Genomic DNA, 16,857 nt, shown 5'->3' with positions numbered 1-16,857 from the left:
GAACTTTCTTAAGCTGATATCTATTTTTTAAGGATCATATTTACCTCTAAACCCTAAATATAAAATTAAAAATGAATAACTTCTTTTTTTCCTTTGCATTTCATTTAATCTGTTTCTTTATAATAGTTTTCTTATATATATAAATTTTCATAATAGTTGGGACTTAGGAGACCGAGATGGGAGGGTCTGGAAGCAAATCCAGGATTAGGGATTGTGGTGAATCTCATACACTGGGTCGTAGCTTGACAGTAAACATTATTAGTTCCAGTCCTTGTTTGGAATGGGTTCATTCCGATAACTGGGGGCATTAGAAGACTGCAGCACAGGAGATACGAGGGCATGGGTTTATAGAAACAATTAGTGGCGAGACAAGAAGCATCTTTCCGCTTGGGGCAATGACGCAGCTCATGAGGTTATAACAGAGGCGCGTCTATTACCGGTTGAAAACTATTTCCAAACCCCCTCTTAGACCTGGGCTTGCCCCCGGCCTTCGAGAATTTCTGGAAGGGCTCCCTTTGGGGTAAAGCCCTACAATTACTAGTTTAAATGTTTGAAATGTTAAATAAATTTGTCAGAGGTGGGCTCATGTTTTTATGTTCAGAAAATCATCAGATCAAGAAGCCCGAGTTCATGTCATCGTTTGGAGAAAGCTGCAAACAGAAGCGCAAATCAAAAAGCCCTTTCGGCTGCAGAGAAAATTATCCTGCACAATTTGAAATGTTTGGACATTATAATTGATGAAATTACTGTTATGGGCTTCAAAATAATCGATGGATTTGAGCAATAGGTGTCACCACCTGGTTTTTTGGGTAAACTATATTTAAACTATTATTTTTTTTATTTCATTTTGGTATCCAAATTATTATTTTTTTTCAAAATTATACCGTTTCATTTGGTTTAAATTCGATATCGTTGTAAAAAAAATAGTATAATGGCTGATTTTATATTTTTATTTTTTCAATGATGATGTGACATTATCATGTGGTGACACATTAATATTATTATTAAGTTTATAATGATAGATACCAAAATGAAATTTAAACTTTAATAATATATACTAAAATGAAATTTAAACTAAAAATTAGATATGATTTTGGAAAAAAGGCAAAAAAAAATGTAACTTTTGCCCTGTAGTAGACTCAATTTATAACTTTCATGTCTATCGTATTTTCGCATCAATTTAGTCCTCGAAGTTGCTCAATTGCATTATTCTATAACCCTACCCCTAACTTAAAACCTTAAATTATAATCCCTAAACTCTAAATCATGATCCTATTACCTCTAAACACTTATGGTCTATAATTTAGAGTTTTAAGTTAGGGGAAAGGCATAACATGATGCAATTAAACAACTTTGAGGGCTAAATTGATGCGAAAATATGATAGGGACGAAAATGATAAATTTGGTCTACTGCAAGGGCAAAGGTGACCCTTAGGGCTTGAAAAAAAATAAAGTTGAAGTACCAAAATAGAATAAAAGTAATATTTTAAATACTAAACATGTAGTTTACCCCTCTTTTACCAACTCCTCAAATAAGAATTTAAATACTCGAGAGTAATAATGCACTTGTCATTTGGTCAAGACTAGAGATTTTCACAAACAAAAGAGCAGTAAACAGAGATTATTGAGGCAAGTGCTCCCTCGTTAACTACCGAGTTAAGCAGCCTTTGCGGACATTGTTCGATCTTCCACACGAGTTATAAGCTTTAGTTAACACAAGCACTCCAGTTTGAAGGAAGCCTATGTGAGACCAAAGTCGGCATATTTTTCACATTCACATCCATAGGCAGCAACCTATATTCAATGTCAAGCTCTTTAAGTATCTTAATCATTTCTTCAAGTAAATGCCCTCTCCTAATCCATCTGTCCGACATGTTTTGGTAGTTCATTCTGTGCTTCGACGCCACCAATATCTTCAGTTTGTTCATCTCTTCTACGTCCGTCACAACCACCAGCGGGTTACCATGCCAGTGGTGCTCCCTGCTCTCGATATACCTGCTTGCAAACCTCAATTCATACACGCACTTTGTTTGACAATGACAGAGAAGATAATCTTAAGAAGGTTTTTTACCCTGTAATTCTTTCTTTCATCAACTATCATCTGAGCTCAAACACAACAATGTTTGAATAGTGATCAACGTATTGACCCTGGAAACAAAGGAAAAGGAAGCAAGTTACCTGCATTCCATCCACCTCGCAGCGATCGCCCACATCGAATGGATGCATTATAAATAAAAAGATTATGGCTTCAAAGACTGTCTTGCATGTATTCCCAAAGATGAACACCACCAACAGAAGTTGTGAGCTTATGAAAACGAGGAAGTGGGTGACAGGGATACCGAGTATCATGAGCCAGATTATGACAATGATAATGGCTACTACTATGTTCAACATGTTATGGAGTTCATCCACGGCAGTTTTTGTATCATTTAGGGACAACGTGAGTGCTTTCCGGTCTCTGAAGGCATTCACCTTGAAGAGGAAAAAAAGTGTTTTAGTGTGTTTCTCAACAAATCAAGGCAAAATATGAATTATACTCCAATTACCAGCCAATTGTTGAGTGATGCCTTGCTGATTCCTTCTTCTTCCGTTCCTGCTCCGAAGAGATTCAATGCCTTCAAAGATTCGTCTCGATCCATAAAACCGCATAATGTCTGTCAGGTAAATGTATCTGATAGGAGATTCATGTCAATTAAATTAATTAGCATGACAACATCATTGAACATAGATAGTTTACAGTTTGAGACAGGGGAACAAGAATTTTACTGAGAATCTGGCTTAGCAACATTCTGAAAAATCTTCTTCGATGCTTCGTTTGCTTGGCATTCACTTGTAATCTGCACTGAAGATTCATCATCTTTCTCGGAGTTGAGTATCTGCTCATCCAGGGTAGTCAAGTGTCCGCGGCTGACCATTTTAATCATCCTTCTCATATTCCAAACTGATATGTTCTTCTGATTCAGCTTTCGAAGGTGGTCGAGTTGGATATCATCATCTTTCCTCTTAGGTATTCTCCTCTGAGTTCTTGGACCATTCTCAACTACACTGGTATTTTGTTGTTTCCCACTTCCTACTTCTGCTTGCGACTCCTCGTTCTTGGTTACCTTATCCTCTTCCTCTGGTTTGGCGCTATTTATATCGAACAAGGGTGGACCAGAGAGCATCTCAATGACATATTGATTGAAAAGAGCTTCCTGGATTCTGTCAAAGAAGGTGTTTACATGGAATGATGAAGCGAGGACCTTAACGAGGAGGGTTTTGACGAGCCATATCAAATGTAGCCACCAAGAAACATATGATAATCTTTGTCACGTAGGGTAAAACCTTGCTGTTGGTCTCCTTCTGGACTTTGTCATCAAATATCCAGTTCCACACAAGCAATACAAGACCCAACCAGAGGCTATTCTGAACAGGCCTCCTCAATCCGTAAACGAAATACAAAACTCGTTTCCGCAGAAGAAAATTGCGCTCGATTAAGATCACGACTAGCCGAATTACCCAACCCGAAACGAGTCGTCCACAGATTAATGCCAAGACCATGATCTCCCACTTCCATAAGTGAAGATCCCAAAGCCTTAGTCTTTTGAGACCAGGGATGAGGACGCTGCAAACTAAGGCTGCTATAAGGAGAACCAGACTTAACCACTGAAGTATCTTCAATGCACTCAATTTCAGTGCCTTGTACTCATCTGGATTGTCTTCCATGTCTTCCTCTTCATGGCTATTTTCGTTGAACCCTTCTTCTTCGGAGTAGCTCCTTCTGTATCGGTGCTCAACTGGGTCGAGTAACCTGGACTTGGTCTTGTTCACCAGTTGCCTCCATGAGTTCTGCCGAAGATAATCTCCTGAACCACTCCTCGAAAATCGCCCTACCCCAGAATCGAAAGACCATTGTCGTGCTTCACTTTGTCCTGGCAAGTCCTTGCCCTTCTGCCGCACAGCTTCGGTCAGCACTTCGTGAAATGAAACTTTGAATTTCTTCGATGAACCTGAAGGTTGTCCAACCTTTGAGGTGTTCCAATTTTCTTTGGCATCGTTACTGTCTATGTTGACAACTACATCTCCTTGGCCCTGCTCGCGAGCATAAACCGACTCTGCCGTATCACTGTAGTTGGAGTGAATCAGGAGGGGTTGCTCTTCAGGGCCTTGGTGTTGTTTTGCATTAGAACAGTATGATTTCAAAGACTTTCTCAATGGCTCCATTTTAAGGTGTGTACTGATGACCATTCAGTGCACCTTTTAAATGGCGGGACAGTAGGAGATATTTTTTCCTGGAAAATATTCGAGCACTGTTAAGGTGAAAGACGATGGAGCCAAGCCAAATTGCATTTGTGAACACACACTTGTGTCACGAGCCATGTGATTGGAAAAGTTCCAAGAGCATCTCATGGTGATGGAGTCTTTTCCTCTTCTTTTTTTCGTTTGCATGTAGCATAAATTCCAATGTCCAGCCCGAAATTATCGTCTAGATTCTTTTCATGTGGAGCTGTAGTACTTACGGTCCCATGAAAAATGAAGCTCTCGACCATTGTCTCCTCCGAGAACTAAGAGGCTTCCACTTGGATTAGTTTTCATATATAAAGTTATTGTTTAGTTTTTAGTTTTTAATACATGCATATATAAAATTTTAAAAGTGTTAATTGTCAGTCAATTAAGACATACCAAAACCATGAAAAAACATCATTTTTCCAATCAAAATAAAATTTAAAATTGTTTGATATCAAACCTTGCACGTTCTGCTTAAAGAATGGTTGATTAAGACCTAAATGAGCGAATCGGTTATCTGGAAAGATCTTTATATCACTCTATTGCATATATTCTCTGTTGAAAAAGCTTTTTTTCAGATAGAGAAAATGCTTGAGCAACGAGCTGTCACGTACGTGTTTATGGTCTTCCTCTGGTATGTGATCATTCTTTGTTCACTCAAAATGATTTAACAACAATCACAATAGAGAATCCATAGCCGGGGCTTAAAAATAGAATATGAAACTGCGAAATCAATCTGTGTAACAAGGAATAATTCTCTTGCAAGGTAGCCATACTGCCAAATATCCATTTCCTTCATGAACTGCAGTAGATGATTATCGATCAGAGGCATCTCCTCCTTGTAAGTGCAAATTCTAGAGAGAGAATATATTCGCAGATTGCATAATAAACTGCCACGTTAGCTTTGGTGTTCATTACTTTGAAAATATTGCGTTTAAATCCACACGTGGAAAGAAAAAAACAAAATAGCATGCATATTACAAGCCACTCTCCTCTCGTTTTTCACGTAACCCTTGTCAAGGTTACATGACATTTCTTAACGAAAAGAAATAAGCAAAGGATGATTTTTCACAACTTTCTCCTCTATCTACTGGCCATGTCTTCCAAAATATTTGAAATTTCAGAGAATTCAGGTCTCAGAGATGGATCCTGTTGCCAGCATCTTTCCAGCAACTCCACAAATTTTGGCTGAGTATGTCTAGGAATAACAGGCCTTAGACCCTGAAATCCAGACAGGGAAAACTCTCTGTTGGTTCAAGTCTATTATGTTGCTTGGTAGTTATGAACCGCAAATATTGTAGTGAAACAATTACAAACAATCCTAAAAGACAATAACAACACTGAATTTTCCTAATACTTCATCATGTGAAATGAAGGAATATATACATACAAGGACAATGGATACACATGGATGTGCATGTCACTAAAACAAGAGAGTTATGCTCGCTCTATCTTTTAAAAGAATACCTTCTGGACTACGCCCACTGCTGCTTGTAAAGGTGTTAAATTCTCGTATGGAAGCTGGCATCAATTACAAAAGTTAGATGTTTTCATCTGTACATACATAAACTACAAGAATAAAAAATTAACCAAAATAAACCTTAACATAAAGATCAAGTAAACTTCAGTGAAGAAAAAGAAAAAAAAAATAAGATGAAAAGATACAACCAAAATATTGCCAAAAGATTACCTTTCCAGTAAGCAGTTCCCATAAAACAACTCCGAAGCTGAAAACATCAGCTTTGTGATCATATGGTTTGTGCTCAATCACCTTCCATGGACCAAGAGCAGATATTATGTCAGAGAGCAGGATGAAACTGCTAAGGCAAATAATGTAAATCATCAATACAGTCATGGTCTGGAATGTCATCAAAAAGGTCATCTCATAAATTTATGGGTGTGTGCTAAATGAAATAGTTATAGTTAAAAGAAAGCTGAATAAGTTATGCAACTCCTATTTGTAGTACTATCAACTCCAAGTTTCAAGGTTTGCTTATGCTATACTTGTAAACGAGATTACGGACAGGAAACCGAAATAAGAAACATAAAATCCACACCCTTTATCTAGAAAAAATTGGAAAAAAAAAATAGAAACATAAGATCATCTTAAAACTGACAAAGGAATAGAAAATCTGTAAAGGTCATCAACCAAAATAAAAGCTATGCACCAACAAAAAATAACTCGATCAATACCTTCCTCCTAGTTCTACTCAGGTTAACTTCTTTATTAATTAGACCGTCACCTCTTACAATCTCAATTCATGGTCTCTGGTAAATGCAGCAAAACCGTTGATGACCTTCAATTTTCACCACAGCAAACAATCCCTTAAATCCTTCACCTATTCAAGAATTCACTGAAAAGAAATTTAGACTGCCCTTAGTGGCCATTAAACGATTTTACAAAGGCCCGTTTAGGGCAAGCATCCCGCGGATTGCATGCTAGAACTGGCTTTAAAAAACTAGATTTGTTATGGAGCCATCCAACGATATCTGTTGCAGGCATTTATTTTTACAAAGTAACCGAAAAGTTAAATATCCAGGAAAGAATAAAATATACAAGAATACCAACCTCTGGAGCCATCCAACGATATGTTCCAGTTTCTGCAGTCATCACACCTGGTTGAGCTTGCACCCTAGCGACACCAAAATCAGCTACCTTGACAACCTGTGACACAGATCATTAGGGGTGTAAGGGAAGATTGAAATCAAGGGCATGTCATTGGGTATATATTGAGCATACGCATAATCTGAATGCAAACAAATGGACCAAAAATGGTCGATACTTCATGTTATAAGCATCTAACTCCTCACTCCCAAAATAAATTAAATTTTTTAAGAAAAAAAAACTTCTCCTGGTTTAATACGTTGATTGAGTTTGACCGCTAATACCAAATAAATACCAGATACTAGGACACCAAATCGGAATATGGTCACTGACCAAACGCCTAGTAGCATATACAGAAATCTCAAGTCCATCAGGTGCCTTGTACATTGGGAAAAAGAACCACCCTCCCTCTTCGCAAAAATACTACTACTACTAATAATAGGACTATTATCAAGTACAGCGCCAGTGGAAAGAAAAAATAGTACAAGCATGGTTGCGACAAGAGATGTGTTCTATTCGTTATTTTTTGTTTCTCCTCAAATCTTAATCATCAATGTGCGCCAATCGTTATAAAAAAAATTGTCAGCTATCAATACTATATATAAAAGTAACAAATTCAAAGGTGCAAATAGTAAATGACATATTTACTTTTGATAATTTAATAAATTAGTAGTTTTAACTTTAATTATCGATTTTCTCGTTAATTAATAAAATACCCACTCATTTTTAACTTTTCTTTTGAACTTAAAGTCTTCATTAAATAAACTTTTCTCAATTAAAAAGAACATCTAATAATAAATTTTATAAATTAAAATAATTAATATTATGCATTATACTATTTTGATTGGCAGCATTCAAATTTTGATTAGCAACGAATTTATCAGTAAATAATATAAACAAGTGCATCTCTTACTCCATTTGCATCCATCAAAAGATTGGCAGCTTTCAAATCCCTATGCATTATACTATTTTGATGCAAGTAGCTTATTCCCTTTGAAACATCAATTGCTACTTTGAGTAAGAATGGAAGCTTAAAACCAGATTTTTGTTTTTGCAGAAGGTCATAAATGCTTCCACCAGACATAAATTCTGTAAAAAAAAAGACATATAATTGAAATTGAAATGAACTTGGAAAAGAAAATGAAATTACGTCTAGTTAGGCAAACAAGTCTATATAGAAAATAGCATAAAACAAACCTGTCACAATGCACAAGCTAGGAGGGCTGGTACATGCACCGATGAATTGAACAACATTGTTGTGTCTAATTTTCCTATAAATTCCAAAGAAGCAAAAACAAATTTCATGATAGTAGGGTGTAGATGGTAGTTTATCTTTTCTTAAAGAACCCAAAGGAAATTTCATGATAGTAGGGTGTAGATGATAGTAGACGAAGAATGGCTGCAGTAACTACAACGATTAAACAGACCTCATGATATTAACTTCTTGAGTAAATTCCTTTCGGAGGTTCTCATTCTGATGCTCAGTCCTAAGAACTTTGATAGCAACATCTTGACCACAGAAAGTACCTTTATACCTGCATGCATCACAATATGATTTACAAGTATCATACACGAACAGAGCATGGCATTAAGGATAAAGAACTCACAAATCACCATAGGAGCAGGAAGCCAGTTTACTTTGATACTTCAACAGGCTAGTATCAATTTCCCGAACATCATTTCCAATACCATGTATATTTACATGATTGGAATTAAGTTTATTTCCAGTTTGCTCTAGCTCCCTAACATGATATACGGCAGGAGACTTTAAATTGGAATGCTTCTGCAAAGCAATTGAAACTATGAGAGGCCAATGCATGGCTAGAAGATCATAAAAACAAGGTATTTCAATGTTTTCCTCGATAATGATTATCCACTTCTTTTAACAAGATAATACATATGTTGGAATGACAAGAGAAAAGAAGCAGAGGCAGGAGCAAAAGAAAAGGATAATAAAAAAAGGAGCAAATTCAATTTGTTAAAATTTCCCAGATAATTAGGATATATCCTCCAAAAGAGAATGATATTAAATGCACAAAACACATACTGCACCTAGATGTACACCAAATTTTGTAGTACCAAAAAACGAAAACACAGTTAATTTTTCATTATCAATCAAAATCTTCATCAGTATCGTAAGATAAATGTCAGAACATAATTAAATATTTCCGCGCTCACTTCAGGTGTTTTTCTTTGTTTGGTGGATGGGGTGGAGAGAATACTCACTTCAGATTTAATACAAATTTAGAACCTGATCAGACGAATTTCTTGGGTTGAAATATAACCATTAGAAGCAAAATACCTTAAAAGTTATATGAAAATGTAAAAGGTGACAAACAAACCCTCCTTTTCTACCATTAGTAAGAAAGTGACATCAAAATAATGAATTATTGCAGTTATAAGATAGAATAGCAGCTCAGCATACCTCAACTTCGGATATCTCCTTCATCAATACATTTCTGAGTTGCTCGGTATCCTAGAAACCATAAATATAAAAGCATGACAATCACAGCGAGCTATTGGTGGAGAGGAACACAATTTAGAAAAGCAAATGTCTAATTGGGCAAGACGTAAGATATATATATATATATAAACACTACTTCAAGACAGATATAAACAAGAGAGACAGAAATCAATCATAGTGCCATAAATATGCAGCATAAAAGACTGATGCACATTTTATTAACACCATTGGGAACTCTGTGATGTTCTTCCCAAGTGATAGTGACTTGGTGTGGCATAATATCAGAAAAGAAGAAAGGGTTAAATACCTCAAGAGCCCAACCATCAACAACAAACACATCCAAGGAATAACCATCTGTTGTGGAAAAAGCATGTGCTTCTTGTATGTTCAGCCCAAGTTCAGATAATAAAGAAGTAACCTGAAATTTCAACATGAAATATCTTAAAATAATAAATTGAAAAATTACTACTGACCAGATATTGTTTCCAAAAAATGTTAATACAACTATAAAAAGTAGGAAACGGCGACTACCTGTGTTAGAAGTTTTGGTTTGTCATTTGTTGAAATAGTTATCTCATGCATCAACCTAAGAAATGAATTAGGCAAATTGTTTCACAAACACTCAAATACAGACTTCCAGAATAAATAAAAAGACTTACTTTAAAAGTCGAATAGCTTTCGTTCACAAGTGAGAATCCAAAATAAGTTAATATAATTTTGGATAGGAAGCATAGATGACATTGTTGACAAGAAAGCATACGACACCAATTGTAATACTCCGAAATCCGGGTTAGTAGTTTGGTTCAACCCAAAATCTTTAAGTCAAACCAATCAAAATAGTTGGACCAAGTTATATAGGTATTGGGCTTAAATAAGGCCCAAGAGTATAAGAGAAGTGATTCTTTTAAAAGTGAGTTAGAAGGAGAGGGACCAGAAGAGTAGCTTACCCATAATTGGTTTAAAGAGAAAACTCTATTATTTAGGTGTTTTTCACATGAAAAACTAAGCCCCAAAAATATCTTCCCTTCTTACTCTTCTTTTCTCTCTTATTTTTCCTTCCCAAGAACAAAGAAAAAGTTAGAAGCTTTTCAAATCCCAAGCCAAATTAGAAGAAACCATAGTAAGAATCATATTCTCTATCCCTTAAACTTCATTTCAAGCCCTTAATCTTTAGTTTTGTTGTTAGTTTTCAAAAATGGGTTTTTGGGAGTTTGAAAGAAACCAAGAGATTTAAGCTTGTTTGAGTAATATTAAGTAGTATAGAGTGTTTTAAACTTAGTTTCAAGTCTTAGAAAAGCTAGTAATTCCTTTAATTGCCTTTGATTAGTTAAAGGGGTGAGAGGGTTCCAAAGCTAAAGATAAAAGAAAAGTGATTTCTAGTTGATTCAAGAGGAGTTTAGCAACCAAGAAGGCCAGGTAACACACTTACAACTTCCTCATATCAGTTGTAGATCATTAGAAATAAGTTTTAGCTAGAAAGTTAAGATTTTAGCTTGAGAATTATGGTTGAAGCTTGTTGAGTATAGTTTAATGGTAGATTCATTGTAATGGTGTTATAGCATGTTTAAGAACCTTATTTATGCCCTTTAATATCACATAAGACTTAATAATAAATGGGAAACCTCAAGGTAGGAGTTTGAGGACTTTGGAAAGGTTTTTAGAGAGTTTTGGAGAGTTTTCTCGGGTTAAAAAATGAATTATGCAATATAGGTTTCGAAACCCCTGGGTTGGTTTAGAAACCTCTTGTCCAGAATGACATTCTGCCAGAGGTTTCGAAACCCCTGCCCAAAATGTTAAAAATGGCCTAAAACGTTGTCCAGGAGGCCTTATACCCATAGTATGGCCATAAAGGGGATCAAAAATGCTTAAAACACTAGAATAAGTGTTATAGAAGGTGTTTTATGTTGGGTTGCAATTGTTGGAATGGCTGTAGGAGTATCGATACAAAGGGTATGGTTTGAGCTTTAAAGCACGAGTAAGTGTAGAGGCAAGCGATGGTATCAATATTGTAAGGTCGGTTTCAATACCAAGGTTGAGAAATGGGCTTTAAGTAAAGAGAAAGTATAGAGGTAAGTGAGGTTTCCCAAAAGCTCATTATTACTCCCTAATAAGACTAAGTGAGAACAATATTAAAAGTGTTTAATCAAACTTAGAAACGTAAATAAAGTAGGATCAAGTAAGACTAGCCTTGTTTGATGCTCGGAAAACTATTCGGAAACCCGAATTCCTTTAGTTCAGGGAGTCAGAAGTATAGTTGCAGTCTGGATATATCCTTAGGTAGGGTGCAAGGCCCTTAAAACCGACTAACTAAGGTCGAGGCCTGACACTCGCAAAGGGTGGGTTAGTCAGGGGTATGGTGTCCGATGCAAAATTTTGGGGGCCATATCCTCTATAGACTAGAGGGGTGTGTGAGCTCCGAGATGCAAGAATCCCTCAGCCGCACCATGATGTCTACCATAGCGTAGAGAGTGAGTATACGAGTATACTAACTAAGCAAATCAGATCAGTAGACTTGATAGCTTAAACCTTCCAGTGATGTACAATTAGTATGCAGCTGTTAGTGTGACACTGAGCTAGTTAGCTCAGCCTTCGGATGTTTCTGTTGGTAGGTTAGTAGATCAGCCGATTCAAAAAGATTTAGAGTGACCGAGGTCCAGATCCAGTACAGAGCAGAGTACGTCATCCAGTTTCTTAAAGTGCATGTATATTCATAAACCCAATTGTAATGTATTTAGTTGTAAAGTCAGTTATGAGTGAGTCTGTATATTTTGAAAAATATTTATTTATTTTGAGAGCTCTTCGATGTAACAAGTTTTATTATATTATAATGGTCGTTTTAAAGTAAAAGAAAGTAAGAAAAAATTGGTCAGTCACTCCGGTGGTTCCGTGTGACATCCGAATCGGGTGATTGTGTGTCGTACTGGTCTAGGTGTTACACCAATTATCCTAAAGAATGGATAATCAGTGTACATAGAGTTTTCCACATAGTTAGTAAGTTTACTGACCAAGATGTTGAGAATGGTTTAATGCAGATCACAAACAAATAAGAAAAATACCAACCAGCAGGAGGGGGCTGCTTTAGAGGTATTTACCGATAGCGAATTGGTTTGGCATTAATTATATTTTCTATATCTTTAGTTGCTCTTTTAGCTTCATGCATAAGCTCAAGATCCGTTGATGTACCAAAGACAGGTGGCGGATGAACCCTAAAATAGAGGCAAAAGTAAGAAGAGAAACAAAAGCATTGAGTACGTTAGAAATTACCAAAAATTTAAGAGATTAGAATTTACTACTTTGATTCCTTAAAAAGAGAGGAGACCAAAAAGATGTTTACATAACCATGCCTCTTTTTGTGGGGATAATCTGAACACTGAACATCAGCTTTTCTTGCGAACTTCATATGCACCGATTCAACCTGGTTTCTATCTGAAGCAGAACGAACCTGTATAAGAGAGACATTTGAAAAGATGAAGATGGCTGAGCAAATTATTCTAAGTCCTTAAAAGGGATATATGATAAAACAACCAACATAAAAGAATTCGACAAGGACAACTCTTTCATCAACAAGCATCAAATATCACTAAATAAGAAAGGGGCAAAGCTTAATCTGAAATATAAATAAGAAGTTCCCGCAAAAATACTTGCACAACTCGAACTTCGAGTGCAGGTCTGCTAGCAGGATGGCGTGCCTTCAAAAGTAATCTTTTGTGCATAAGAACATCCTCTGCCCTCTCCACATTTACATCAAACGCATACCTAAAACAAACAAATAAAGTGTATCTTTAACTAATTAAATCAACATCAAAAGAGCCAGTGAATGGAAATTACAGTTAACTACTGTTTCTTGACAAAATAAAGGGAAAATCATGGTATTGTTGACGCTCAATTTGGGAGCTAAGAAATTAACAACGAAAAAAAAAGGAACAAAAAATAAAAAGTCAGGCAACTCGGTTAAATTACAGTCGCTTCTCTGAACGAAACCTCACTGATGATTAAAGTCGAGCCCGTGTAGTTTTTTTTTTTTTTGGAAGGTGAGTCCGTAATTCCGTATAGTTAATTTGATATTCAGCATCTCCTCTTTTTTATCCGAACAAAAAAAAAATATCATGAATATTTGAAAATCACTCAACAAATCAAGTTCATCGAATAATAAGCCAGGGAGACAGAACGAGGATAAGCACAAGACCGGATTCGGCGTTGGTTACCTCGTAGGAAGTCTAGAGAAATGAGCCCAAAGTTCATATTCAAAAGCAGGGAATGTTGACTCCTCAATATTCAAGTCCCTAAGTCGACAAAGAACTTCATTATACACTTCAATCTTTTGCCTCTGTTTTCGTCTCTGACTCGGGGCCAGATCCGCCGCTCTACTACTGCAACTCTCCGTATCCCCCATTACAAAAAGATGGCGCAAAAAGCATATGATCCAAAAAAAAACACTAAGAAATTGTTTGGTTAAGATTCCACGACGCTGGTTAAAATATTTTTGCTTCAAGGATCATAGATGAACGTATTGGCAAATAACCGCATGATGAATCCATCTTGGCGCGGCGCCCATGGGCTTGTGTCTCCGAGTGATTCTCGTCCTCAGTCGGTCCTTCTATAGATTACAATGTGATGAATTTGGGGGAAAACAAAAGGAAAAGGAAGATAAAGCAGGGAGGCATAATGCGTGGCGCACCAGCACAAATCTACATGGATTCTAACGATGCCATTGCTCGCCTTGCTTTGTTTATATCACCACGGATTATCAAAATTGCTAATAATGACAACTATACGTCATCCGCTCTGTTATTGTTTTATGCATGTCCTTGTCATTCTTTGATTTATAAAACCCCAATGTGCTTGGATGTGGATCAAAATCTCTGTTTTAAAAATCGGACCGGATCGGTCCGTTCAATCGGTTTAATCGGGAATTGTTGTTTAGTCCGGTTTAATCTAAATTGATTGAATCGTTATTAGTGAACCGGTCTGAACCGCTAAACCGTTTGAACCGGACCGGCTGAAAATCGGAAAAATTAGGAAAAACCGGGATTTTTGTTTTTGTTTTTTAAATAAACCAAACAACGTCGTTTGTTAAACGAGCCAAGTCGAACTCGAGTATTGCTGAGCTCGACTCGAACTTGAAAACTTTAAAAGTAAGCTCAACTCAACTCAAACTCACAAGCTAAAAATTATCAAGTTCAACTCAAACTCGAAATATAATATTGAAACTTGAACTCAAAAATGCTTGAACTCAAAAAAAAATTAGAAGCTCGATTGAAGCCTAAAATTCGAGCTTGATTGAAGTGAAAGAATAGTTCACTCAATGCTTACTAAAAGGCTCCATGATTTTGAATGCCAAATTACCTCTATTATTTATAGAAGTTAGTTGTGATGCGCTTCTATGTTATGTTTCTTAGCAATGTGAGATTGTTTTGTTTTTATATTTTTACTCTTCAGACTTTTGGGATGCTTTTCTATGTTTCTTAGCCATGTGAGATTGTTTTAAAAAAAAATAAAACCAAACAATATCATTTTATTATGATTTTTAACCCCAAATTTATTTTTTAATTATAGTTATATAATTATATTTATTATTTAATATGTTTTACCTTAAATATTATGTTGTAGTTAATTTGAATCATTTTGTTTCACTTGAATTTATGGTTTTTAACTTATATATGTTATGACTTGCTTTGAATATGACTTGTGATATAAATTTTTTTTTTATTAAATATTTTTGGTATTTTAATTTAATTTTTTAAATAATTATGACGTCGTCTGGTTCTTCCGACTGATCAGAACGATTCAATCGGTTAAACTAATAAACTGATAGCATGACCGATTCACTAACCGATCCGATTCTGAAAACCATGACCAAAACCACTACGACTTGTTTTTTAGTTTCATCTCCATGGAATCTTTCTCTAATCTCTTTCCTATTTTTAAAGAGCCTATGATGAATAATCTCCTTGGATTTGACTTATTATCATGTCACCAGTAAATCATAAAAGACTATCCATTAACTATCAAGAATGAATTATTTTAGTCAAATTATATGAACTGATTTATCTATGATACATATAATTAAATTGTTTTAATTATTTATAATACATAACTATATAAAATTATATTTTTTATTTTTTTAATAATTTGACTTGATTATAAGGTAATATTTTTAATAATTTAACATAATTATATAATATCTTTTTAATTACTGAAACTCGTTAATGAGTTAATATTTAAATCTGTATATTTTTAAAATTTAAAAACCCTTTGGATATTTAAACCTGAATTAAGAACGATACAACAACCCTTTGTATATTTAATTAATTAAGCATGTGGAATAATTATCAATTCGCTAAAAAAAAATGGAATCCGCACAACTTCAATTTATTGGAACGATAGAGGGGGAGAGGATGTGACATGACATCTCATCTCATGTCAACTTATCAAGGCCCTGTGCCTGGGCCTGGGCTTTTCTAAAGCACCATGCCATGCAAATGGAAAATAAATAGGTATAATGCTAAATTTAACCCTCAATGTTCATTAAAAATATCATTTTAAGCCTTTTTTTTGTGAGTTTTATCTCTTAACATTTCATTTTAGAGTAAATTTTTTCCAACATTTAATTAATTTTTCACTTTGAACTTTTTTTTCTATAACGTTTTGGCTCCTAACATTTTATTTTAGGATAAAAACTCCTGTTTTATAACATTAATCATTTATAAACTAACCATTTTTCATTCATGGATGAACTTTTTAGTTCCAAAATGATACATTAGGGACTAAAATGCTTTAAAAATAATAGGAGCCAAAGTGGTTATTACTTTTGAAATTGACCAAAATAATTATTTAGTCAAATGGGGCTTTTTTTTCCTAATATCATGCCAAATAAATAATACAATGACATTCAATACCTTACTATTACGTTTCGTATGCCTTTTTTCTGGAAAAAAATTTGTATGCACGCATAGTAGCAGTATGGGAACTTTAATGAGATTTATCTAAGTGGTTAAAAGAATCATTTTCGTTTTTAGAGATCACAGGTTCAAACATCAATAGGTGCAATAAGATGATTGAACGTATTTAGAATATATTTTACTTTAGGGGTGGAATAAAAACTTCCGTGAGAAGGATGATAATGTGCAGCCCAGCAATCTTTTCGGCCGTGTAATTTGATATTTTATCAAAGATAGTGTTAGGAGAATAATTAAAGAAACTTTAGAAATTAAATATCCATGATATAAAGATTTCACATGAGTATAATGATATGATTTCGACATTTTGTTAAAAATGTATTATCACTTTATGCGTGGATTATCTACTAGTAAAATAAATAAATATAGCATAAATGATAAAGGATTATTATTCCATGAAAATGAAATTGATATTCCAACGATGATCAGTGGACGGACATGTATATTTCTCGGTAAGGTTTGATTCTTGTTCTATTACCATGGTGTGAATGTGATCCTCCTACTAGTTAAATTAATAAATATAACGTGACAATGACATAGTCATAGAGATGAAATTATAAAAG

The 16,857-nt window shown here is 35.1% G+C and overlaps 1 protein-coding gene, 1 non-coding gene and 1 pseudogene across 2 annotated transcripts; 1 reads left to right on the top strand and 2 right to left on the bottom strand.

Annotated features, from left to right (window-relative positions):
* Positions 1 to 377: 377 nt before the first annotated feature.
* LOC120216806 lies at positions 378 to 528 on the top strand. Its single transcript, XR_005525083.1, has one exon. It is a non-coding gene; the product is annotated as a U4 spliceosomal RNA (small nuclear RNA).
* Positions 529 to 1,548: 1,020 nt separating this feature from the next.
* On the bottom strand, positions 1,549 to 4,408 carry LOC120216712 (annotated as a pseudogene).
* Positions 4,409 to 5,336: 928 nt separating this feature from the next.
* Positions 5,337 to 14,007, bottom strand: LOC120216714 (serine/threonine-protein kinase STY46-like). The gene is made up of 15 exons (XM_039214062.1): positions 13,541 to 14,007; positions 12,977 to 13,091; positions 12,680 to 12,777; positions 12,428 to 12,541; positions 9,867 to 9,921; positions 9,643 to 9,753; positions 9,297 to 9,347; positions 8,479 to 8,654; positions 8,299 to 8,406; positions 8,069 to 8,142; positions 7,785 to 7,960; positions 6,836 to 6,931; positions 5,957 to 6,037; positions 5,734 to 5,787; positions 5,337 to 5,487 (listed from the first exon to the last, which is right to left on the bottom strand). Exons 1-15 carry the CDS (start codon positions 13,726 to 13,728, stop codon positions 5,350 to 5,352), a joined length of 1,635 nt encoding a protein of 544 aa, XP_039069993.1. The 5' UTR covers positions 13,729 to 14,007; the 3' UTR covers positions 5,337 to 5,349.
* Between the last annotated feature and the right edge of the window lie 2,850 nt (positions 14,008 to 16,857).

This window comes from Hibiscus syriacus, unplaced genomic scaffold, assembly GCF_006381635.1.
Source record: "Hibiscus syriacus cultivar Baekdansim isolate YM2019G1 unplaced genomic scaffold, ASM638163v2 tig00110163_pilon, whole genome shotgun sequence".
In the NCBI taxonomy this organism is placed as follows: Eukaryota; Viridiplantae; Streptophyta; class Magnoliopsida; order Malvales; family Malvaceae; genus Hibiscus; species Hibiscus syriacus.
The sequence above is the reverse complement of the archived record's forward strand: the minus strand, read 5'-3'. Positions and strand labels throughout refer to the sequence as shown.

Excerpts from the sequence above, each read along its gene's own strand:
- LOC120216714 (XM_039214062.1), bottom strand. The coding sequence starts at position 13,728 with ATGGGGGATACGGAGAGTTGCAGTAGTAGAGCGGCGGATCTGGCCCCG. Across the intron at positions 9,348-9,642 it reads TTGATGGTTGGGCTCTTGAG|GATACCGAGCAACTCAGAAA; the intron begins GTATTTAACCCT and ends TATGGTTTCTAG. Across the intron at positions 8,655-9,296 it reads AGGAGATATCCGAAGTTGAG|AAGCATTCCAATTTAAAGTC; the intron begins GTATGCTGAGCT and ends ATTGCTTTGCAG.